This window comes from Meleagris gallopavo, chromosome 11 (genome assembly GCF_905368555.1).
Source record: "Meleagris gallopavo chromosome 11, MGAL_WU_HG_1.1, whole genome shotgun sequence".
In the NCBI taxonomy this organism is placed as follows: Eukaryota; Metazoa; Chordata; class Aves; order Galliformes; family Phasianidae; genus Meleagris; species Meleagris gallopavo.
The window spans coordinates 9,856,882-9,883,396 of NC_139414.1; the positions used below are offsets into that span (position 1 = coordinate 9,856,882).

General features: G+C 34.2%; 1 protein-coding gene across 1 annotated transcript in view; it reads right to left on the reverse strand.

Moving 5' to 3' along the window:
- Positions 1–229: 229 nt before the first annotated feature.
- ATR (ATR checkpoint kinase) overlaps positions 230–26,515 on the reverse strand; it is a 38,154-nt gene continuing 11,868 nt past the window's right edge. Inside the window, exons 14-47 of the mRNA XM_085233278.1 lie at positions 26,208–26,375; positions 25,240–25,434; positions 24,732–24,917; positions 24,235–24,327; positions 22,555–22,685; positions 22,223–22,366; positions 20,959–21,052; positions 20,259–20,384; positions 19,405–19,611; positions 19,058–19,171; positions 18,001–18,116; positions 17,532–17,652; positions 16,553–16,690; positions 15,293–15,500; positions 14,680–14,858; positions 13,607–13,771; positions 13,228–13,319; positions 12,544–12,635; positions 11,965–12,142; positions 11,120–11,296; positions 10,618–10,777; positions 9,905–10,084; positions 8,959–9,101; positions 8,482–8,579; positions 7,390–7,622; positions 6,534–6,668; positions 5,851–6,051; positions 5,392–5,535; positions 4,885–5,035; positions 3,980–4,136; positions 3,696–3,849; positions 3,046–3,197; positions 2,503–2,608; positions 230–784 (exon numbers count right to left, since the gene is read on the reverse strand). Coding sequence (XP_085089404.1) covers positions 611–784; positions 2,503–2,608; positions 3,046–3,197; positions 3,696–3,849; positions 3,980–4,136; positions 4,885–5,035; positions 5,392–5,535; positions 5,851–6,051; positions 6,534–6,668; positions 7,390–7,622; positions 8,482–8,579; positions 8,959–9,101; positions 9,905–10,084; positions 10,618–10,777; positions 11,120–11,296; positions 11,965–12,142; positions 12,544–12,635; positions 13,228–13,319; positions 13,607–13,771; positions 14,680–14,858; positions 15,293–15,500; positions 16,553–16,690; positions 17,532–17,652; positions 18,001–18,116; positions 19,058–19,171; positions 19,405–19,611; positions 20,259–20,384; positions 20,959–21,052; positions 22,223–22,366; positions 22,555–22,685; positions 24,235–24,327; positions 24,732–24,917; positions 25,240–25,434; positions 26,208–26,375 — 5,112 coding nt within the window. The 3' untranslated portion in view covers positions 230–610. The remainder of the gene's footprint in view (positions 785–2,502; positions 2,609–3,045; positions 3,198–3,695; positions 3,850–3,979; positions 4,137–4,884; positions 5,036–5,391; positions 5,536–5,850; positions 6,052–6,533; positions 6,669–7,389; positions 7,623–8,481; positions 8,580–8,958; positions 9,102–9,904; positions 10,085–10,617; positions 10,778–11,119; positions 11,297–11,964; positions 12,143–12,543; positions 12,636–13,227; positions 13,320–13,606; positions 13,772–14,679; positions 14,859–15,292; positions 15,501–16,552; positions 16,691–17,531; positions 17,653–18,000; positions 18,117–19,057; positions 19,172–19,404; positions 19,612–20,258; positions 20,385–20,958; positions 21,053–22,222; positions 22,367–22,554; positions 22,686–24,234; positions 24,328–24,731; positions 24,918–25,239; positions 25,435–26,207; positions 26,376–26,515) is intronic.

A 26,515-nucleotide genomic window follows, 5' to 3' on the forward strand; every position in this document is an offset into this window, starting at 1 on the left:
TTATTCATGAGAAGTCTGAAGATCTCAAATGCTGTTTTTTTTTTTTGTTTGTTTGTTTGTTTTAAGAGAAAAGCAAAAAAAAAAAAAAAGACATAGGGCCACTCTTTTCAGATATCAGGCAATATGGAATAAAATTTAAATAAACCAATACTCAAGTTCTACTTACGAAAAAAAAAAAAACAAACAGCTTTCTGAAGCAGACACAGAAGAAGCTGAAAACACCACTTCACACTGTTAGCAGTATGAAATTTAATGCAAACTTTTCTAATCTACAGCCAAACAGAGTGAGAAAATCTTTACAAAAATATACAGTATTTTTGAAGTTACCACGCATCCTTTCAGTACCAAGAATATATTCAGAGTAGGTACGTGCCTAAGAAAGTTGCAGAGACTTGTATAGTCTATTTAACTTTTAATATGTAAAGAATGCATAAGCGCATTCATATTTGCAAGTGCGTACTCTACACAGATTTCAGATAGATCAGAAGACAGTATCAGTGCTTACAATCAGAAAATACAAGTAACCAGTTGACGCTGATTAATACCTTCTTAAGAATATCACAGCTTGCTTCACCAATTGTTCGCTTCAGAGAAATACCGTTCATGAGTTTTACATATATGGAGCCCAGCCCATATACATTTGGCAGAGCAGATTGTCATCGCTTGCTTCTTGAATGAGGTAATGAACATGCCCTTCAATAGATAAGGGTAATCCTTTTATTCTGTTTCTAGTCTTAATAACACCTTGTAGCCTTTGTTCTATATCAAGGACATGGGTTTTGGCCTAGAAAAAAAAGGAAGAAAAATGAGTATTGCAATTGCTCATGGACTTCCACATCTTGAAGTCTTATGATATTTGCAGCCAGCATGCTAATTTAACACAAAACCCAAATGTCTGTACCAATGAAAGGCTTATCACTTAAAATGAACAGACTACTGGTCAAGTTACAGTTTTTGCCTTAAATTCTACAGATAAAATTTAACAGAACAGACTGGAAAAGCTATACAAAAGTATTGGGAAACGTTAGAGTGTTTTATTTCACAAAACTACTTATTAATAAATGCAAGCTCTCCTAGTTTTTTTTTTTTTTTTTTTTTTTTTTTTTTTAATTCTGAATAAAACTGAAGGAGATGAGTAGAAAACTTAGGCCAAAATTACTAGGAACGGAAAATAAAACAACTCAAAGTAAACTGTTCTGAGGCCCTCTTAGAGTAGCCAGTTCATAGCAATTAAACTCACATCGTCTTTTAAACTTCAAGCTAACACTGGCACCTATCCAAAGAGACTGTTATCATATGTAACTATGTGGGTGGTCCTTCAACAAAATGAAAAGCTATGTAGAAACTGCCTTGTCAGCAATTATTTGAAGACAAGGAGATTTTCTGCGCTCAAATAACTCAGTTAAGCTTTTTGCTGGAATGCAGCTTCAGTACGGTACGAGGACTGCTCTGAAAGTCATGCCTTCTGTTGTATTATGTCAGCCCATGACTTCAGAGGTGGATGTTGGGGCTATAGCAGTAGAATTTGAACCTTCCCACCAATATCCTGTAATATTTTGCTGCTGTGTGACAAATGGCAGCAGAGGTGCACTCTGACAGAGAGCAAACAGTGGATGTGAGCACAGTGAGGTGCTGCATTTCATCAGTGGCAACTCTGCGGATGCAGATAGTTACAAGAGAGGCATGTAGGTTCACTGCTAATGGCGGTGACAATGTTGAAAAATAGTGCTTTCTAACTGAGAATTTGCTCTATACAATAGTGTTATTGTGCTCTTTGTATCTGTATAGTTTCCATAGAAGTAAATAGCAGGCATTACTTTCAGAATGACCTCCTTAGTTTGTTCTTATCTTAGTTGCTCTGTTTATAGGTGCTTCTTAAGTTTCATCTATTATATGATCAGCCTTTTTCACTAGATATTCCTTATAAAGGAAAAAAAAAAATAAATAAATCAAGCAGGTTTTTACAGAAGGAAAAAAATTAAACTAGCTTGTGAAAACTCTATTCTGGATAAATAGTACAGTATTTATCAGCACCTACAAAATAAACAGTAAATATTAAATTCTAATTTTTATAAAGTATTCCTTGACATATATCAAGGCACATATTTCTAAGGTACTTACAGAAAGCACAAAACATCCCTGGAAAGGACCTGCAGAATGCTTTTCAGGTATTACCATCACTTCTGCAGCACACGCTGTCTTAGAACACAGAAAGGCAAGAGCCTTGCCTATCCTGTGCTTTCTGTTGATATTATTGATGATTTAGTAATACTCATGACAAAGTTATAAATTTTATTTTGCTTGGTTCTTTAATACATAAATTATATTCTCCACCAATAAAAACAAAAGGGAATATAGACTTATTAGAAAAAAATAGAGTAATTTTAAAATGAAGGAAAATGAATAAAAGGAAAAATAAGTTTTCAATTAGAAAATACAAATTGCAACTGCAATGGACAAGTAACATTTGAATTCTTTACGCTGTGTTTGTTTTCAACTAACCTTTTCATTGACAACTTCTCCAGTTTCGTTCACCTGTGCTTTCATATTCCCTTTAACAGGCTTACTCCACTCCACAAGAGGATCATGAAGAAAAGTCTTTAAGACACTAAAGAAATAAACAAAAAATAAAAAAGGTTTGAAATCACTGGACAAGAAGCAGTACTTCTGCCAAATATTGGAACACAGTTTACTTTGAGTCAAATGTAAATATACACTGAAGCCAGGAAGAGCCACAAAGGCTACATGGTAAGTTAAAGAACTTTAGTAATATGAATAAATTTTGAATATATATAAGCATTATCTACTTGTAGCAACAAACCACTGAATCTAAAGTTTGTGCTGAGTATTTCTATAGGTTTATATTTAACTGCATGCCATTGTAAGACTGAGCTGCATGACAGACATGCTGGAACTAGCATACTACTATAGCTGGCACAATCCCAGTCACTCACCACGAAGTAGGATCAGGAAATATTCTAAGGAACTACTATGTTTAGACTAGGGAGAGTTTTTCAGAGCTTTAAGCAAAAACAGTTGCTATACCTCATTAAAGGCTCCCTTTGATCACGCATAAGCCTCATTGTGACTTCACAAGCTCTTCGGAAGAGACCTTCTGTTCCCATTGGACCCATTCCATTAACCATGTTATGTGTGAGACGAAAAGGCACGATTTCCGGAACTTCAAAAGTTTCTCCCTTTTAATTGATACAAAAGGGTATGCTATATGCATATGCATGATGTTCTGAACCAAAAGCTTGTTTTTTTTTTTTTTTTAAAGCAGAAACATCAAAACTCCAAATCCCACTCTGATCATAATTTTTCTTCTTTTTACAGAACCCTAGGATTTTTTTTGTGCTGAACATTAGGAACACAAAGAAAGCCTTCACACAACAAGATCTCGCATGTGATAATTACATCTTTGGTTACAAAGTGGTAGTGGAGAGAGTCACAAAATACAAACAAAAAATGTGGGGCTATTTCATCTGATACTGGCATAATCAGAAAGTTGGCTTCCATTAATGCAGTGCATATATTCTTTACGTGTCACATATTTTTGTGTATAAATAAGAAACAAAATGCAAGACAGAACACAACAAATATGTTAGAAGAAAAAAAAGAAAACAATTGTAGATGTTTACAAAATTACATGCAAGTAAAATATAAAGCAAGTGCAGCAAGATGCCATTTCTCACCTTATTGAAAAGGCAGTTGAAATCTACATGCACACATTCACCAGTCAAAGAATCAAACAGGATGTTTTCACCATGACGGTCTCCTAGACCAAGTATGTAACCTACCATTGACATGACTGCAACAGAACGGCAGTAGGCAGACCTGCTGTTATACCTGTGCAAATAAGAATAGATATATTAGACAAAATCACCTCCCTGATTATGTCTTCATTCAATAGCATCATTAATTTTTAGTGAAATAGACAAATAGATGTTCTTGAGCTAGCCCAATCCCAGTCACTCACCATGAAGTAGGATCAGGAAATGTTCTAAGAAACCATTCATGAAAAACAGGAGGATGACGAGGCAGAAGGACTTCTTTGAACATTTTCAGCTTTTCAGACAAAGGTGCTGACTTTGGAAGCATATGCTGACGTAGTTCCTTTCCAGTCATATAGATACCTGTAACAGACCTCCTCAATTAGGCAAGAGAAATCCCCCCAAATAAAGCCTCATACATGCAATTACAGTACGATATTTTAGATATGATAAACATTTAAGTAAAATGAATAAATGAAAAATAACCTACAGAATGTGCAGCTGGTGGGGTGCTAGAAAGCAAATAAAAATTGATAATGCTAACTGAAACAGCAGATGAGGTACAACATATCACAGAAATGTACTAGAAATGAGAAACAAGTGACCAAATTTGAAGTAGAACTCCACAGTCTTTTCTATTATTCGGTGCTGCATCGGCTCTCTTATGCAATTATGCCAATCATTTCAGCAGAAGTGCCAACAGTATGAGAATATATAAAGATGATTATGTTAACAGATAATTGATAAGGAAATTGTTCATGACAGGTGCCAGTTACCTTCCACTTAAGAGTAAAAATATACTACACACACAAATAGTATATTGCAGATAGTTAGAGATACAGTGCCTGAATCTAGTCTGATTCCTTGCTGTTTATCTTGTTTACTAATAAAGGCAAAAGCCTTTTAACAAAACACAAAATGTAAGAATCACAGAATGGCTTAGGTTTGAAGGGAACTCTGGAGGTCAACTTGTCCAACTGCCATGCTCAAATGGGGCCACCTAGAGCAGGCAGCCCAGGATCACATCCAAACTTAAACATCCTTCTCTTTCTCTCTTCTCTCTCCTCTATCCTCCCCTCAATCAAGAGTTGTATAATAATTTTTTTTTTACCCTTCTCCTTATAAAGTTTTATTAGGATATTTCTTAAACCAGCAGTATTGTTCACCCATTCAATTATGCCACATTCATCATTTAATGGAATAACTGCATAGGTTCGTATATGGAGTTCTCGCCGACGTGACTCTGCATCTTTTCTTAAGCACTGTTGGCAAAAAACAAAAAAGAAGAAAAAATGAGAATAACAAATAACAGGACGGAAGCGTATATTGAAAATTAACCATCTTATTCACATTTGTTTTCCAGTCACAATCCATAATATAAAATTCTAAGCTATACTATCTGCAGTAGAGCAAATACAATTGTTTTCACAACTCTGTAACAGATTATGCATTATCAGTCACGATTGAAGAAATATTTTGCAACGGTTTACTTTTTCCTCCTGGGAGCTTTATCTCAACATTAGGAACAAAGCTCTTCCCTCCCCCACCCCCCCTTTTTTTTTTGTTGTTTGATAGTTCAGCATTTTATGCATAATGGACCTGAATGTTTAATTCAAACCTTATTAATAAGAGAGTTGAATTCCATGAGCCGACAGTCCTTTCTTAGATCATCTTTAGGCTTACACATCATAATATAAGATTTCCCATCCGAACCTTTTAAAGTGATCTTCTTTGGCTTTTGAAGGGAAGCAAGAATTTCTACCTGAGGAAGAGATGGAATTTTTTTTTATTAGCCTCGTATCAGATCATACAAAATAAAACATCTACTTTTAATAGACCACTTTAACCTGTCATATTAGCACTTCCATGGTGCTACAGGATCTCAGACCAAAACCTCACCTAAATATTAGAAGGCTATATCCATCTCACAATTACTAAGACAGAACCCACTCATTTTCTATGAAAGTAATTATGAAGTTTCCTACTCATTCCTCTATTCCTAGCAAAATGAGAAGATAAACTGAAAGTATATTTATTTAACATGAAATTTAAAGTTAGGTGCCAAACAGAGGCTTACCGTATCATCAAAGCCTGCAATGTAAGCCCAGCATCCAGGAAAAGGGTCATGGTTAGCATGTGTACCAGGAATTGAAGGAAGAGTTGGTATCATTACAGATTGTAATGGAATGAGAATTTGACTGAATGTGTGCTCTTCTACCAATCTCTTAAGTGTTCTGAAATGAATATTCATGCTTAATGCTGAGCTGTTTCCATCAACCTGAAAAAAAAAAGTTGTTTAAAAGTTAAACATATAGAGTATAACTGCAATTTTACACCAGTAATAACTTTTGATAATCTGAAAAATTACAAATTTCATTCCAAATTAAATGGATGTGGTCCAAAATAAATGTATCTGGCCTTTACAACATATCTTTTTCACTGACCATAAATACATAATAATGAAATTGTTTATGTAATTTTACCTTTATTATCAAGTTCATATGTTTATCACAACAAAGCCAGGTTATATTTATAGTAAAACATTTGGAAATGTATTGCTATGTACTTAAAGGATGTTCATTTAGAACTATTTTCTACTATTAAAATATTTTTATTACGAAAAATCTTTTACAAGTGGCTACAATAGAACAGAAATTACTCTAAGGTGATGTACTGGTTAATGTGAGCTATTGGAAGAAGCTGCTGTGAAACATTTGTGAATAATTCTATTAGATGCATTAATTTATTTATTTTTAGTACCGGTTTGTTGCACAGTTCTAAGAGTTTATCCGTAAGGCGTGTTGCATCTCCAATAAATTTTCCTAAGGACTCCTTCATGTTGATAGCTTTATTTAGTATTTCCTTGCATCTATTGACACGCATAGGGTACGAAGACTGAAAAAAGAGGGAAGTTAAAATTTATGAAACAATCAATCAAAAAGATTCCTAAAAGAACAAAAATTCCAGTAGTAACAGTAATATTTCCTCTATTGACTGTCATATTGAATACCTTCAAGTGGAAGTTCTCTATCTGAAATCTTGTGCCTGAACTTGCAAACACTCAAGTAAAACACTCTATGTGTGTACGCACACTCAAGTTCTCTTCTCAAACCATTCCCTGGAGACTCACAACATAAAGACTAAAATATTCAAGAACGTGAGCATATCCTGAATATTATTTAACAAGCCTAACAGAAACAGAGTGCTCCATGCCTTCTAAATTGCTTTTAAATTACTCTATTGCCAGGCACATTTTAGAAAAAAAGCAATATATTTACTTCATTTTTATCGACAGAGGAGTGAATATTTGATTATAAAACTGGAAGAACTATTTCAACTAAAAAACAACAAAATCTATTTTCCATAACCACCCAATTCATCAGCTTTTTGTTATTCAAATTTACTTCTGGAATAAATCATCCAATTCAGGATGTAAGTCAGCAATTCCTACTGGCTAGATTTAATCTGAAATTTCTGAACTTTAGACTGTAATAAAACCCGGTGCTATTGCAGCATGATGACTTATTCCAAGAAGCCATATTGCAGCAGTTAAAACGCTCAATTTGACCTAGATTTCTAAGAGTTAATAAAGGCGTAGCTTTACTTATCAAGGCACCTTAGACACAGCAGTCATCATCCACATTGCTTGCTGTGGGTAGGCCAGAAACACCTTAGCAACAATCACCATCAGAACAGCAAAGACTTCATCATGAGAATGGCAGATTCGGGAGATTAACTGAGAAAAAGCTGTCAGAAACTGATAAGGTGCTAGCTGATTTGTGTGCTCTGTAATCACTTTATTTATTTTAGCCAAATCATTTTTCATTTGAATGCGTTCCGAACGACTTGCTGAAAAACACAAGACAGTAAGATTTCATCACTTTTGTCACCTGAAATATCAAGTCATTTAAGTCAAGCATACAGAAACACATTTTATTAGTAATTTTCATGAGGGAAAAAAAAAACTCCTACTATAAGGTTATTTTTATCAGATCAGACAGTAACATAATATATACACCATTTCATTAATCAGCCTAACAGGCAGGGATGGAAGCAAAATAAGCACAGACACCAGAAACATAGAATAAACAATACTGGAAAAGCTCTCCACCCTTAAAGTAAAACAAAACCACACCTCAAAAGAATATAAGATATAAGATGTTCAAATATGAGTGTAAGAATTCCCCCTTTTTTGTGCTTATCTTTGAAATATTTCTAAACAGTCTTCTCTACAAAGATCTCTCTTAAACAGCAGAAGGAAGATTTTGGAATTGTAAAAGCAACACAAATACCACTAACTACTGTTTAAAAATGCAATGAAAACCATAAAGACACAATAAAATACTATAAATAATTGTACGGGCAAGTATTCTCAAAACTAAATTACTAACGGATCTGTTGTATTCTTTAGTGCTTGACATGCTTTTGTTAACACTCAATGACTTTTTGAGAGAGTTTCACCTTCATTACATGCAAATGAATCTATAAAAGCTATACAATTAGTTAATAGATAGTTCAGTTTAGCTTGAATTAACATTTTGAGAAACAAGGTCTATTGATGTGAAAGAGGCACAGTCATCAAACTGCCTGTATGTACAGAAGATGCGATTTTCTGATAGCTGATCCATCAGAAATACACTTCACTGCTCTTTTGATCATTTATATAAAAGCATGATACAGGAAATACAACGTTGAAAAAAAGTTTTACCTTTATCACACTCATATGCTTTTGCTCCAAAGTCCAACCATAAAGATAGCATTCTTGGCATTGACTGATAGATAAATTGGTTTCCATACTGTAGAGACCTGTAATTATATGCTGAAGTCACAATATGTTAACAATAAATTCAAGAAGCAATACAAATATAATATCCTTAGTTGTTATATATTCATTCTGGAGTACAAATGTATGTTAAGCATTTTAGTGCATCTGCAACAACTAAAAGCTTACTAGTACATACGGGTTATGTTTTACATTAATCAAAACTACAGATGAAATATTTAACTTACTATCCTACATATTAAGACAACAATTGCTTAATAAGAAGGCAGAAATAAAGCAAGTTGTTCATTAAATCAAGTATGTAGTGTTTTCTTTCACTGTTGCATAACATTAGGAGTCAGTCTGAGCTGCTGCAAGAATGTATTCCCAAAATACATAATCGTCATCTTCCTGTTGTCTCACCTCCCAAAATGATGAACTATGTATCTAATCAGATCTCCTTGTTTTTCCATCTTATTGTCAGTTACCATTGGCATTAATTTATCATAGTATTTAGCAAGATAAAAATGTCCATCTTCCCATTCTGGCAACAAAAGTGTAACATCCTGTAACAAAAAAAGAATTACTTTGTCAGAGAAACAAAATTATTGTATTAGTTACTTTTGTGCAAAGTATGTGCAGAGAAATAGTAATTGTGCAGAAAACTCTTAATTGTGAATCCAGAATTGGGACCAATGCTTGTGCAAACTAGAAATCTATTCTTAAAGCACTTTTTGGACTAAGAGACAGCAAAGTAATATAAACCATGATGATTTAAGATTTCTCAACTAAAATATTTAAAAAAAAATAAAATTGCTGATCAATGAAATCTGTGCTTTTTTAAGGTTTTGAAAAAGTGAAACACCAGAATTGCACAGCATAAATTATACCAAAAACAAGTGACATATCCATTCCCCAACACTAGTTTCCCAGGCCAATATAATAGTGTAGAGAATGCTTAAGCATTAGTGTTTTTACACAGTTCAGCACAGAACAGTTTTATATCACTATTGAAGACAACCACAACAATGAGGAATGACACTGCCTTTTTAGAGCAGTCTGCATATTTTAGGGGGAAATTCACATTTGTTTGTGCATTAAAAAAAAATAAATCCACAAACTCCTGTATTTTATTTATTTATTTTTCACTTAGAGTTATACTAGGTATCCCCTAGCTCCCTTACTTTGGAATTGTAGATTTCTCCAGATTGATGTTTTATATTCAAGTTAATTCAGATAGTTAGATCTTTACAAGATTTACACACTGATAAACCACTTGATATGTTTGGTCAACATCATCAGAAACATAATGATAAAAGACATGTTATTAAAAACTACTGCCTTGTTAACACTTAGCATATTGAATTACCTTATACTTTTTCATAACTGCATTGCTTTCAAAGTTAGCAGTTTCTTCCATAAATCTACCAACTAGCAGCATTGCCCGACCATGGACGAGCTGATTTTTGGTATTACATGGCGCTTTATTCTCAGGGAAACATAGCTCCACTCCTTTCTGGAGAACAATAAGTGCTTGGTGAACCTCACCCTAATGGAAAGAGGAAAACATTTTGGATAGTTTAAATAAGAGAGATGTAAAACAGATTACAGCTGTTAATAAAGTAAAATTGTGTTCTTGAGTGTTCCAGAACATTCTGCATGTGGTCACTGAATGTTACTGTCTTCAAATGCTCCTTATGTCTCCTCATCTCTGCATCATTGTCCTGTTAGATCTATAGCACTGTAATTGCTCCCATTTCTGCCTCTCTCTAATTAGTAAAAATGATAGAAATTGAAAGTGATCTACTATTAAAATTAAATTCCTCTAGGTTGCATTGACAGAAGCAGGTAATCCAACAGTTTCATACCCAGCTGCCAGAAAAGTCAACGGATAAAAAAAAATTATGGATGAGCAGTTGGATGCCAAAAACTTCCCATGGCTTAACTGCAATCAGAACATGTTTATAGTCCCAGCTGATGTATTTTATCTTACACAGACTGATCATATACCTTTTTTTCCTTCAAGATTAAAAATTATTTACTTGCATGTAAGAAAGTAAATTCAGTTCTTATTTTGTTTACCTTGGACCAGAGCCACTTTGCTCTTTCTATATAAAGTTCTGAGAGTGTAGATTCCCCAGCATTCAGAAGAGCATTATATGCAGTCTGATGATGACCCGCTTTTCTTGCAACTCTAGCACTCTGGAGCCAACACTGACCAACAAGCTCACTGTAATCCTGGCTGCCAAGACATTTTTGTAGAAAATGAACAATTTTAGTCACAAACACAGCTTCACAATGTCGCACAGTATTGAAACACAAATCCAATTTCATGATGAGCTACATACTATACAGCAACTGTTTAAAATCTTCCTTTTAATGTTTCTTTTCTTTTCCTATGTTTCTCTTGTCTTTCCTACACAAAACACACTTCCTTACATTTTGAATACAAGTATAGGAGGAGGCCTGCTTTTGTCTATAACGTAAGTTTCTACAGTTTTATCTTCTCTATTCTGACATGCATACAAAAAGCCAGAACCTGCCTGAGAATGCAACGAGATATAAGAAACAGTCATGCTTTCACCTTTTACTAAGACTAAGCAAAGCCCTTCTTAGTGCTAGAATAGGTTCTTTCGCTCTGTAAGAGTTCTGGGTCATTTCAATACGAGCACACCAATTCAGGGAATCTCTACTGTGTTCACCATCTGGTTGCTGAAACAATGGTCCAATACTATGTTCCAACTCACAGAGCATATGCAACCTGTGGTAGTAAAATAAAAACAAAACAAGTCATTGAAAATTGCTTGTACGTATATACACATGTATGCACACACACACACACACGAGTTTTACATAGGTTTTGCTATTTTCTTTCTAAAAGTATGTTAATTGACTTGTTTCATGCAAGGTCCTGCCATAAAGATGCATCTACAGTGCAAAGGAATTATTATTTTTTTTTAATTAAAAATATTCAATAAATATTAATTTAATATAAAACCCTGCTTACTTCAAAATTGATTAAAAGCTACTTAAAAGGGATGGGCTTTCAATTCTTAATTCTTTTCTGAATGCTTTTAGGCCATTGTATACATCAAAAACTATGCTCTTAAGTTAATGAAGTTAAGCCCATGGTAGCTACTGGCCTATAAGTGCTATGTCAAGAATGCCATGTAATGATTGATTTTTTAATAACGCGATGATTACATAAACTTGATTACTGGTTTTTAAAGACTGAAGCCAATTTTTATTTTTTTTGTGAATACTTTTTTTAATGGGGAAATTAAATGAGGAAAGTAAATTCCCCGTTAATCAAAGGTTGCCCGTTAGCTGAGTATGCAAAAGAATGACAGTTAATATGTATTGGTACCATAAATTTGATTATGTCATTTCTAAGATTGAAAATAGTGATATATTATGGAAATGAGAAACCTGATAATGTGCTCATATCCTCGCTGATAGGATCCTCTTTCAAAGCTCGCTGCTGAAAGGGGCACAATCTGTTCTGCTCGAACAACCTTGAGCGTTTCATAAAATGCGACTTCATTTTTCTTCTTGGCCGATAGTAATAAATGTCCTAATCTGACACTCCAAGCAGTGGACTTCACATCTTTGAGGAGAAAAAAGCCTCTTAAAACTTTGCTTCTTTTGCATCTTAACCTGAACATGCTGGTTTGTATTACCATACCACTTGAAAATATTCAGAGTAACTTTCTCTCAGAAATAATTAAATACATTTTAGAAACACCCAGTAATTCCACTCCACAACTGCAACCCCAAATAAACTCATAAGAAATTTGATCTTGGTACTCACTTCGAATTCCTACTCAAAGACTATATAGTTCACAATCAAATACATTCCCACAATCTAGAAGACCGTCAGGAGCAATCCTCCTCCCAGTTAAATCCACAGCTGAGCAATTGCAATAGCTGCCCCTTGATTTAAACTTAGGCTAACAGATACACTTGGTCAGAAATACAAGAGAGTATTCTTATTTTGACATAGCTTACCTGAAGCCAAATAATTCTCCAGTAAATCCCACTGTGACAGTTTCCAGGCTGCTTCAACTCTGTATGTGTTCAATTCAGAAACCCATTCAGACCTATTCAAAGAAAACAAGAGAACTAATTTTTTCATTTCTCCCCTATATGTTATTTCTATTTTATATTATATTAGAAATACAGTAAATATTTCTTATATGAATTCTGTCTTGCTTTAAAAGAAGTGAAAGAAGCTTTGCTTTTATTAAAATCCAGTAAACCCAAAGGATATGCACTATGCACTGATGAAAAAAAATAAGAACTATACAACAGGATCTCACAAATTCAATTTCCAGGTAGTGTACTTGACTTCTACGGTACATTTTAAAGATTACTAGCTTTAAAACTATTTATCCTATTAGACTATGGAATAGCTATGGAATAAGTAACAAGACACAGAGAAATGAAGGATTCTGTTTTTTAAAGTAGTCTCAATACTGCATGCATCTCAGATAATGTACCAACATCTGGGAAAGTCTTAAAATAAGCAATTTATAGACAAAGTAGTTAAAGTTGTCTAGCTTCACAATGCTAGCTGAATATGCTTGATAAATCTTAAATGCTTGGTAATGCACGAAGATGACTAGCAATAAACAAGATTAATACAAGAAATACATATTACTCAATTAAACATTGTATTAAATATCATATTACCTGTTTGCAAGTACTCCATTCACTTGAGTAATTACAGTAGATAATTGACCAAGGCCTAACATGGACTTCACTACACCATGGTAATGAATAATCTAAAAATGGGAAAAGAAACAAATACGGACAAAAACAATCATCAACTATTAACCAAAGCCTGCAAATTACAGAATGAACCCAATAAGAGATTTGTTTCAGTTGATAAGACACTTTCAAATAATAATACATCACTCAGCAACTGTCCCAGAAAACTCTTACTTAAGTCATATTTTACTTAAATATTCTCAAGAATATACTCAAGAGGTATTTTTTGGTCTTTGTATGTATTAGTTAATCACCTTATTGTGGAAGATTATATAAATATATTAATTTGTCATCTGTTTACCTGATCAGGTTCTAGTTGGATAGCCCTATCATAACAGGCTGTGGCATCTCTTAACAAGCCAATACTTTCATGTTCGAGGATTTGCTCTTTGAGAGATGGTTCTGCTTTCCGAATTGCACTCACTCCAGCTACTCCATCTGGCTCATGCATTGCAGCATACAATTTCTTTATTCAAGAAGAGAAATGGACATCAATAACAACTCCTTACACAACAAGAAGGTATTTTGTATATAACGTGTTCAGAATCACTCATCTTCTTGAAAACACAAACTGCTCTGAACGCAAACTACTCTGCAGAAGCTTTTTGCTTGAAGTTTTACTGTAAACATCAGTTTTGATGTACTTTTTTGTTCTGCTTTTTTTTTTTTTCAATTCCAATAATGAGCCCTTCTTTTGTTTAGTGTATTGCAACAGTCATGATCTCAGCCCTTAATAAGAATACAAGTTTTTTGAAAAATGGCAAAATAAATATCCTATGCTAAAATTATATATGAAGCTGCAGATTACTGATGGTGGAAAAGCATCATACGACACAGTTTTGCAAATTTGAACTGTGGAATATAAACGATGAGAGGCTTATTTCACAGGTTAAAGTATTTCTTAAAAACAGATAGAATCCTTTTGAACATCCTTAGTATTAGCTCTCTCTCAACTTCATAATAAACTACTCAGCCTTCTTCCAATCTTTTTTTGTTGCTGTTATTTTTATACTTGGCTGTGCTTTCTGTGACAAAAGACAGTGTTAACTGAAAGGAATAAAAGCCAGGCATTCAATAACAAGAATAACCAAAAAAAAAAAAAAAAAAAAAAAAAAAAAAAAAAAAAAATCAACTATTTTCAAGATTTTACAATCTTCTAGATTTTTCTCCTTCCTTTTCAAATAAAGGAAGCATGCCACGTAAAGGCAAATACTACATACTGGTGAAAGATCACAAACACACTTGCATTCAACTGCAAGAGCACGTGTACATCTTTTTTCTTCCCATTCTAAAGAATAATCTGACAAAATTTTATTCATCTATATGTCTATTTTTATTCTAAAATAAAACAAACGCTCAAAGGAACTACAGGACCTGCAGAAATCCAAGATGCTCCTGAATGTTTTGCTTTTTCTCTGTGATGAATGACTCAAAATGCATCACAGCCCTTGTGTAAGCCTTCGAGCGAAAAGAAGCCACAGCCAGTGTATCTTGAGGTATCAGGTCTAAAAAGCGTGTCACGTTCTGATACTCTCCATAGTCCTCGCTTGAAGCTACAAAATAAAATCGTTTTTAGAAGTCTGTCAGTAAGGTTCCATTTGTGGGAATTACCTTATGCATCAGCATTTACTTAACTTGTTTCAAAATTTAGTGAGATAAACTGATTTAACACATTTTTCTGTCAACAGTAAATTCATTACAAAACAATACTGCTGAGCTCCTATATCTTGCAAGACAGTATGCAATAAACTGAATGTTTAGAAAGCTATCAAAACATTAACATTCCATTTTATAATTTCAATGTTCCTTAAAATAGGACTCAAAATAATGAAATCACCTGGGTTTGAGGAAATCACAACAGGACAGTAAGAAATCAAAGAAGAGTAACACTCTAGCAAAATCACATTCTTACACTGTCATAATGTGAAGTGGAACATCTTATTTGAAGAATGTAAATGGTATTTTAAATGAAACAAGCATCACTTACTTTTTAGGTCATTTCTGTCTTTGCTAGACTTGCTAGTATTTTTTTCAGCAATAAGCATCTGAAACTTGTGTCTAGCCCACTGAGTTAGATGATCAAGCATGGAGAACACTGTCTGCGTGCTCAGCTGGCTTAGATCAGATGCACTGTCTTGAAGTCTCCTGCTACACTGATCATCATGTTTCAGAACAGCCATAATCTCCATGTAAACCTACACAGGCATTAATGTGATAAAAGACAGAAGCACCATACAGACATGAAAATATTAGGAAACTGCAGTTAACATTAAATAAATGAAAGTACTAAATATTTTAATTGTATATTTCAATAATGTTGGTTTTATTTATAAACTGTTAGTCTTGCGACTTTAAGAGGAAAAAATAACAAACCAAGCAGCAGTCATCAGAAGATTCTAGATAATGAATTCTTTGGAAAGCACACCCTTAGATTCAGAAAATATCACGATCACTGGAATTTTAGGTTTCAAAACACAATGAATGCTGCTGTAATTCTGCTGCAAGCACAAATCAAATGATAGTTGACTTAACTATTGACTACCTTAACTACATTACAGATGTACTTTATTTAAGTACATAACATGCTGAAAGACCTGCTTCCTGATCATTTCAGTCAGCAGACAATGCGTTAACATACATGACAGACACTTGTTATCAATGTACTCGTTCATACAAGAAAGGTTACTACATTCCTAATTGCACACTTCCACACACCCAGAATCTTTCAACACAAGTATTTTAATTTCAGAATTTCAAATGGAATATAACCCATATTTTCCAGTCTCTTCAACTTCTGCTAAATCCAACTGAAGGGAAGATTAACTCTCGGATATACTTGCTGGTCTTATCTCTGGTCTGCTACAGGACACGTCTGACTCCTGCTCTGTGTTAGAATTTGCTTAGCTACAAGATTAAGTGTATACAAGGGAAAGAAAAAATTGCAGACTTATATTCCCAGAAGCATACAGATTCAATTAATTCCTTTGTTTCATTGCACTATGTTCCTCTTTGTACTACTCCAGCTCCTGATATTACTGTAATCATAATTAATGACATAGTAGCTCTTCTCCTAAGCCCCACTGAAATAATCACAAGAATCAAGGAAACTCATGGAATACAGAAGTCAAAAAAAATTGTTTGATACCTATACAATTTGTTCATGGAAGTCTACAGTAATTCTGCAGAGCTGATCAGCTCTTAGAAGAGTTCCTGAAAGTTCTCATTAAGAACAACTGATACATCTTACCTCTTGTTGGTCCTCCTGACTGCATCCCAACAAAACATAAACAAGGATGTGTGGTAGCAGATAAATTGTCACTTTATAGTCATTCTTCATCATAATACTGCAGCAATCAAAAACTTTTCTGGCGAGATCATGTCGTACCTACAGAAAAACAGTATTTTCAAGAAAAGCATGATTACAAATGCCTGAATAATTAATAGGTTTCTATTTGTTGACAACTACAAAATTATTTGATGGAGCAGAATTTAAGATACTCATCTCCAACAAAAAATTCAGACTTAAACATGCAACAGAGATGCCAGACAGCTGTCACTGTGTGTATGAATTGCTGATACTACAAAAAAAATAGGCAAGTATTGCCTGCATGTTCCACTCTTCCTTGTCTTTTACACCAGTGAGAACTGGCAGTGGTGAAAAAAAAAAAAAACAAAACCAAATAACTCCAGACTAAGAACCTACTACTGCTTTGAGCCTCTCTTCTGCACTTAAAGCATGAAAAGAGTATGAAGTTATAAAGACAATCAACTTATCTTTGAAATAGAAAGAGATGAGTTTAGATACTAAACTGCCATGGACCACCTAGATGTTGGAAAGGGGAAAAGAAAGCAACGAAGACAGATAATTACTTTCTGTGTGCTATGAGCTCTGGGAAAGTGAAGAAATCTTTCAGAATAACTCAAGGTTATCCAGAAGAATTTCAGACACTTTTCAGAGATATTTCTTAGTGCCTGCAGCTATGCAGCTGGACAAAATTCCTAGAATTCTGGCTTTCACACTATCAAATCTGCCCAGTAAGCAACAGCGCTAAGGAAAGAAAGGTGCATCTTTACCGGGATGATGCAAGAAGTCTGCATTATGCACTATAAAAGGCCTCCAGAGAAGAGAGAGATTTCTCTCATCCATCCCATACTTTCAGAAACTGAAGTTCAGTTAAAATGTTGTGTTTTGCATATACCAATATAAAGCAGACTTATTCTCCTACCTTTGTTATAAGGTAACCTGCCCAAGTTGCTGACCATTCTGCAAAATTGTCACCTAATTTGCTTAGGTAAATAGGCTTCTTCATCTTTGACCAATCTATAGCCTTTTGATAACTCTTGTACCTGTAATTTTAAAATATTTAATGAAGTAGTATTTTAATAAATATATATAGTAAAAAAAAAAACAACCAACCAAACAAAAAACAACAGCACGCTGCTCACTATGAAGTTCCCCAGCTGGAATCCTATGATTTCCTTTTCTGAATTTTTAAAGAAAATGACAATTAACACTCTCAGTAGTCAACAGGTTTTTATTCTAGAACATCTAGAAATGAGACAATCTAACATGCTACCAGAACTTTAAAGTATACTTCCAAGTGCTGTTGAAATAAGTCTTAAAACTAATTTCTGCTTGGAAGATAAATAGTCTTAAAACTGTTTTGTTAAAAAATTGCATGAGTTGTCCCTTACCGTGTATTTAAGTGAGGTTCCAAGATTTCCTGCACATGCTCAGGAAATCTCCTCCAAAGCCTGGAGCCTGGGCAGTCACTGTTTGTCTCTCTACAGTCATAAATAGACAGTAACTCCTGTAAAGACACAGTTTATATGAATAAGTTAGCATTAAAAATATTTAATGACTGCAGCAATAAAGAGAACTGGTGTACACACAAAAGTAATGAGATACAAATTACAGAATGCTGAAGTTAAAAATTTTGTAACTGCAAAATTTTCATCCAGATTTGGATGAATGTTATTACTAACCATGGGTTGATTTTAACAAACTATTGATTTTCTAGATTCTTTAGTTGGTGCTTGGGCCACATTATCTCACTTCCTTCACATCTGCCAATAAACAAGGTCTAGAAGTTAGTCTGAATCCTTCTGATGCAGGAACTAGTTTAATCCACTGACCATACAGGGCCATTTTCTACTGGATCTAGGAAATTCTCCTTTCACAAAGCTTGTGAAATTGTAGCTTTCACAAAGATGAAAAAAAAAAAAAAAAATAACAAAAAAGTCAGCCTGGAGTTAGCAAACCAGCACAGAAGGCTACTGTCTTAAAATTAGAGCATACTTGATTTCTATTGCCTCTTTAGAGGAGTAAGCAGAAACCCTCCTAGGAATACTTGCTGTTTTTCACCTCTGCCTACATGCACAATTTTTAAGTCAGCAGTCTTTGAATTACACCTTGAATCACTATGTATAGACTGTTAGTAACTTCTGAAATACCATATCTCTCCTAGGATAACACAACAAAAACAAATTTATGCTTTCACTAACATACTTCTTTTCGTCAGCTCCCCTGAATTCTAAGGGGTAAGTGAGCAATGAGGAATTCAAAGAAAAAAATCACTATCCTGCATCCTGTATTTTTTTTTTACAATGCCATTTAGAACTGTACTAGATGATGTTTCAAATATTTAAACACATACTTCAAAATGTACATATTTAAAATTGCATCATTCTGTGTTCAGTGTGATAGGAAGTAACTTGTGAAGATAAAAGAACAGCTAACATTGAATCTTACCTGAATGGCATATGCAGCAGAATCCTGAGCACGAACATTATCAGCATAAGCAAGAAATGCTCTAGTCAGTTCCATCAGTAATCCATAGGCAAAATTCAGATCCTCCACACCAGCCTCAATCACAAACACAAAGCCAATTTTATTACAACAAAGTAATAGCTGTATCTTTAATCTCCAGATAGTCACTTCGAAGTCTGTCTCTAAGCTGGTTTAGATGACAAAGCAGGCAGAGATTTCCTAAGAGCTTAAAGCTAAGAGGTTTCCTAGTCCCACACATTTAAAATAAATAAACAAATTAAATCCCACAAACATTTAATACTGAATGAAATACTACAGAAACCTCTTACCACAAATGTAAAATCTTTTCCTTGAGTTTCACTCGTTGAAAAATCCAGCCTGCCAGGGTCTATGGCTCCCAGTTCACCTAAACATTCCCCACAAAGTAGCCGGGCATGAGAATTTGCATCCTGACAGCCAATCAGAAGTACAGTTACCAACTGAGAGATGACTGGCTCTACGGTTTCACTGTCTGTTACATACTTCACCAACTTTTCCTAGGAAGTTTAAGGAAAAAAAAGAAAAAAAAAAAAAGAGAGAAAGACAGGTTTTTATACAACATTTGTCATCTCTTATGTCAGATTTTATTTGCCCATGATGTCAGGTTTGTCATTCAGATCTTGTTATTTTCATAACTATAACCCAATCATAAACATATAGATTAGTAAAGCAATATCTTTGCAGTTTGTACACGTCCAGATAATTTATTTGAACGTGATCAACAGATTCAAGCTTTTCTTGATGGGCAAAGAAGGAAGAAAAATAAAAAATGAATGGCATGAAGTAGTCACATATAACTTCCTTTAAAATACTGTAATCTCATAAAAATTCTTGCTCTTAATGCAAAAGCTATACCATATTCTAACAAAGAACAAACCCTCAAAATGAACTGAGGAAATTGGCATCTTAGATAAGAAATATACCAATATCCTTGCTGAATCCGCATCAATAAAGAAGGATTTTAAATTATATGTTATATGGTGACAGAATGGAAAAGAATCCCTTCTGCCTTTCATATTAAGTAACATTTAGATTAATAAATTTAGGAGAATAACACAGCTCATGCAAACACAGTAACATTAAAGATGGTGGTCCAGAGGCTCCTCTTAGTACACTTGAAATTAACTGAAGAGGGTTTTAATACCTGATTTCTATATAACGTTTCTTTCAGGCTGGTAAGTGCATGGATACGAACATCCACATTCTCATGCTGAATAGCTCTCATGGACAGCTGCAGCGTCGTCTGCAAGTCAGTGCTTTTGGAGGATTCCTGAACAAGACATGACATAAATTCAAATCAAATCTAACAGGAACACAGTTAAGCAGCATTTCAAAGAACATAAGAAAGGAGACATACAAACATCTATTCTACTACCTACATTCTCAGCTAAAAGGTGCTATGTTAGTACTCAAAAACAAACAAAAACATTTCTACTAAACACTTGCTATTTCCTATCTCTTTAGCTTGCCTTCAGAAGGGAAGCACAAGGGATAGACTACCAAGTAGTAATAAAAATAAACAGGTTTAGTTACCTCAAAAGAGAACACAGATGTGGGATTAAATTAAAAGTAATGAATTTAGCAACAAATTCATTTCCATAGTCAACCACCTTTTTTTTTTTTAACCTTATAAATTGTTTTATCTAAAAAAAAAAAAAAAAAATTATCTTTTTGCTAAGTTTGAATTCAGAGAAGCTATAAAACATTCCTCTGATACACAAATTCTGTTTTGTTGTGGAGTCAAAAAAATACTGTTCTTGCTTAACAAGATTTTAAGAACATTTTGCTTACTCCACCTGAATCCATCTGAGGCAGTAGAAACAAAGAAATAAAGGAAGTTCTACCTTTCGATATTCCTGAAGGACTACTTGAATTTCCTTTAGTTCCGGAAGGTCAGGCAGAAAATATATCTCATGTAAGAAGTCCCGTACTGTATCCCTAATAGTTACAGAAATATTGCAAAGAACATTTCAAACATTAGTTGGATCTGAAAGCTCATGAAAAACCATTAAATTAAAGCAATAAATTATATTAACTAGAAAAAACAAAAACTTGAAAGGCAGAAAAACATTCCACATAGTTTTGCATTTATGTATACATATAAAACAATTTATTTCTGTTTTTAGTGAAAGAAGATACAGGTACTTCTTCTCTATGCTTTAAATTACTCTGTCTTGAATTTCATTGCTTTCAAAGTTGCCATTTACCTCCATCAGGTCCCATACTCCTTACTTGAAAGGGTCGTTTTGAACCAATTTCACTTTTTCTTATGTGAAAACAAGTGACTGAAAAATGAATTCTCTTTTACTAACATGAAGGAATCTACTTCAATTTTGCTGCCACAGGCTACAACAAAAGCCTTATTATTCAAAACATCTTCTTTTGTTTTGCTAACTGTTGGTATGATAAACGCAAGGAAAATTAAAACCCAGTGAAAGTAATCAAAAGATAAACTCTGACCATTCCTAGAGAATATTGTTACAAAAAATAACATGAAAAATTAAGACTCAACACCGTGCTTAAAAGTTCAAGTCATGACAACTTAAATCTTAAAAATAATAATAATAATAAAAAAAATAAGTAATACACTTTGATTTTTTTTTTTTGATGGTGCGATCAGTTGCAAAAAGGATGTGATAAATTCTGTGCTTTCCATAATTATGACTCTAATTTTTAAAATACTTAAATACAGACTTCATTTCCTTCCTGTTACCAGTCTGTATACTTCTCCTCACCTTAGGATAAATGTTAGCAGTCATTGTTATTCTGTCTGTGTGGCCTGTAGAAGCAAACTGTTTTCCATTCCAATAACAACACAGAACCTGAAATCAAGCTCAGTAGTGATGTCAGGGGAAGCAATCTGAAGAGGTTGTAACTTGGCCACACCATTATATTTTTTTAATGAGGTCAATGAAAGAATATCTTTTCAGATGAGTGTATCATTTGTCAAATTTCAAAATCTCCTTGAAATTTCAAGTAGAAATTTTATAAAACAAGTTATTACTTCACAGAAAAATGCTAAGTTTTCTCATCTCAGTACTGGACAAATTTCATTCAGTGCAATTCCTATTACAGGAGCTAATGAAGTGAAAATATTTTGTATAGTACCTGTTCTCAACTATGAGAAAGTAAAATACTGCTGTAGTTTCCTTTGGCTGGATATGTATTAGAGGCAGCAAAGCTACTATCACATGACTAAGCAAGGAGCCAAGGTATGAATGATCCAGACTTCGAACAAAACAGTCCCAGGCCCTACACAAGAAAATACACAAAAACAATAGTAATCAATGATTCTTCACTCCATAAACATATTTTAGGTGAATTGTGAAGAGTATTGTAAAATATTTCAGCTCTGTGCTTTGGATTATTGTCTAAAACAAAACAAGTGCATTCAAGGACAAATGTTAAGTCTGTCACTGCTTGAGAACACGATCATTCACCTGCAACACAGTTCTGGAAAGTCGTCCTTGTATCTTAGAGCTGTTCTCAGAGTAGTCATCATCTTCACTCGTACTGAACTGATGTGTTTGGGACCCATAAGCTTCATTAAAGACATAAGACTGTTTAAGGCCTATATGTAAAGAAAAAAAAAAACAAAAACAGTTTTGGTGTGTTAGATTCTCAGTAAAACACCAACAAACAACTACTTCCAATACAACCAAGCTACCATGGATTAAGACATCATACACCCATTACACATGAGTTAATAAAACTGCACCTTCTGTCTATCCCAAGACAAAAATATATTACTTTAAAAATCCCAGTTAAAAAAACATACAGTCTCATGTTGCAAAAAGTTATTTGCAAATTACAGAAAAGGAGAAAGAAATGAGATCTGGAATGACAGGGCTACAATAAAAATTTAACTGTTTAGACGCTTGACAGATTCATGAGGGAAGGAAGAACTCAGACACCAATGGAGTTTACAGTTACAGAAATCTGTTATATGATGATTGACAACAGAAGTTCAAAAAGTTGTAAAGTAGACATTTAGAAAATATAGAGAAAACAAAATTGTATTTAAAAACAAAGAGAATCGACATAAAACTTATAGCAGAAGTGATAGCAAGCTTCAGGGAATAGTTTACAAGTTAGCTGCCACTGAGACTGATGAATGATTTAAGAGAAACAGTAAGAGGCAAGAAAGAAAAAAAGTAGGAGATACTTCAGTCACAGTCACACTGTGTCTGACAAAGGCAGCAGAACGTTCAGTTATCAGAGGAAGAAACCAGACATTGATAAAACGTCTTTGGAGAGTAGATACTCATACACTCAAGGAAAAACAAAACGAAACAAACAACAACAACAACGAAAAAATATAAATAATAGCAGGTACAAGATAAGAAATGATGCATAAAGGAAGAAATTCAGAAAGCGTCAATACAAATGGTTAATAAATGACAGTACTTCAATAAGAATACCTCAGAAGCAAAAAGCTAAAAAGAGAACACCAGAGAAAATACAGCAGGTCTATCAACATCAATGTTATGTGTTCCAGGACTGCATAGCTGCCTAAATAAATTACTTACACTGCCTCTGTGTGGTAGCTAAAAGGTCTCCCTTACAGTTAGGAGCAGACAGACTCAGCACAGCACAATTTGCAGAGTTTGTCTTAAGCGCCAAGCTGTGAGTTCTCATTTTTCAAGTCTCCCTACTGTAAGCTCAGAGGAGCTGTTCTATAAGAAGCAAAACAAGCCCAAACCAATTTCCCTTAGATTTGCATCATTCTATTTTCTTTCAGCAGTAATTTTAGGTCTGTACTTCAAGGCCCTCAAATCCTTGACTCCCATGCCCCTCCACCCTCCACGTCATTTCTTTTATGTTAGTTTTGTAAATGTAAAACACTTGGACTCCTCCTCTATAATTACTGATTGAGTGACGTGTTATTTACCATGTGACTCAATTGTGTACATTAGCTGACCAGTAAAGAGGAAAAGCAAAGCATACTTCTGAGCTTACACAGTAGTCCCCCACAAGCGAGATCACCAGTTTCAAAGAATCATGCGTAAACCTCATTGTTTTCTGAGCCTTCCTTGACAACTACCAACCACACAAGCAAGCCTGGAGTATCGAAGCAGTTCTTACTTCTTTGTTTTAATGTTCATATTAATTTTACGTACCATTTTTTTATCCTCAATGCCCACACTAGAACTCAATAACTGCATGTTAAAAAAGGCCAAGATACCAAGCAATTTAGGCTGCAGATAATCAGCCTGTAGAGAGGGGAAAAAAAAAAAAAAAAAGTGAAAAAGTAAAAACCAAGTAAAATTACTGTTAAAACATTCCTAAATTGCTAAGTTTAAGTAATGAAACAGCAAGTATGAAATGGTAATTCTGACAAACGAAAAGATTCCCAAAAATGTGTACTGTTCCTTAAGTAGTAGTGTTCATGAAAGACATTTCCATTATGCTGTGGGTTTTTTTTTTTTTTATTTAATGCATTCTTGTCATGCATCTTTGTATTAGAGAAACAGTTGATATGCAATGACAGCCTTTCCTCTTCACTTCTGTCTCAAATAGGATTTATAAGTTAAACATCAAGTTGTCTTCACTCCCAGACTCCAGATTAAAAATATTTATATTAAACAAAACCAAATGAGTATTTTGATGTACTTACCATTTGCTCAGGTGACGTTATTTCCCTAGGTCCCTGATAGGGATCATCATGAGATGCAAATGAAGCCAATATTGACAAACCATTGAATACTTGCTGATAGTGCTCTCCTATACGTAGCAATAATTCATTATGCAGTCCCTGGTAGTCCTGTCTCAACAAGCTGCCCAGTTCGATCTCAGTCTCATTCTATGATCAACAAAAAACAAGCCTTACTTTCACCACAGTGAAATTAGCACACACAGACAGGGAGCAATGGACTCAGATTGATTTGCCACAGGAATCAAAGAGAAAGCTCCCAGTCAGGTCAACATCACATAATCCAAGTCTTTAGAGTTTTCAAGTTCACAAAATATCTCACAACAGTTACTCAAAGCCAATGGAACTGATGATTAATAACAAAAGAACTTCTATTTCCCCAGCTCTGCTTTGTAATACTTTTATTTAAATAAAGCAGAAAGTTCACTATTCATCCACCATTGCATCTGTAACAGAGCAAATATTAATTTACCTTGAGGTAATGAAGTGCCCGCTCAAGTTCATCCTTAGAGCAGGAACAGACCAAATGAGAGAAGATGTATTTGAAGTTGTTGATTAAAATCTCTCTTCGGTTTACGTTCAGTTGTTTTGCTATGGTTCGAATAAGGATGGAGGCTGCAGGACTGGCCTTGGCTGCAAGGTCAGGCAGCAAAACTTGCAGAGTCCGCTGGTAAATTAAGCACAACAATAAATAAATAAAAGACAAACAGCAAACTAAACCCAGAATTAAATCAAATCAAATCAAAATAACCCATACATAAAACAAATACAGACCAAATCCCCCTCAAAAAACACCAAATCCAGGTCCTGGTCAACATATATGTATGTTCTTATGTGTGGCCACAGTTAAGAAGAAAGAACTTGAGTTGGAAACATTGCATCTAAAAAGCAGTTAATCATTTTTTTGTTTTGTTTTTGTCTAACCAGTACTAAAAACATCCAAATAAAAAGCGAGATGCTTATCGGAACCTTACATAGCTTCAAAGATAGTTTTATTTGTATTTTGTTTGCTGGTAGAACAGAAATACAAAGCAGTTATTTATTCAGATCAAGAATATTTATCCACAGAACAATTATTTCTTCATTTGAAACAGGAAAACAGACAATGCAAGCTATGCACAAACCATGCCTTACAAAGAATCCCTTCCAGTGCACTAAATCAATGTAGAGATACTCAGTTAGCACTCTAGACTACAGACAGTTCATTAAACGTCATACTTGAATTAGCTGAGTCATCACTGCATCTCTTTAATAAAACAATTCCTCCGTACTTGAGCTCTTAGTTCCAGCAAGCCAGAATCATTCTAAATATAACAAACACAACTAGAGAAAAATTATCAGATCTGTAGCACTCATCAAAAAGGAGCATGGACTTAAGAGAAATCCACAAGCATACAAACACCCCCCCACAAAAGAAGTAAAAGGGACTAACCAACTTACTGACAAAAAGCGATTTAGATCTGGAAAGTCAAATACATTAGCAACTTCAGACAACATGTCCAGAGCCATTTCTCTCTGGTGAGCAGCTTCTTGTTTGTGCAGCTCATTACCCTGGCATGGAGCACTCAATACTGTCATCTGGCTGGAGTGCAGGGATTCCACTAGAAACTGAGCATGAAGAAATAGATATTTAATATTATTCCTCTCTTTTTCATTCCCTGTGAGTTTCATTCTTTTTATGTATCTGTTTTTGTTTCTCATGTATTGCACATAGATCTAAGATTATTATTTCATGATAGAACTGGATT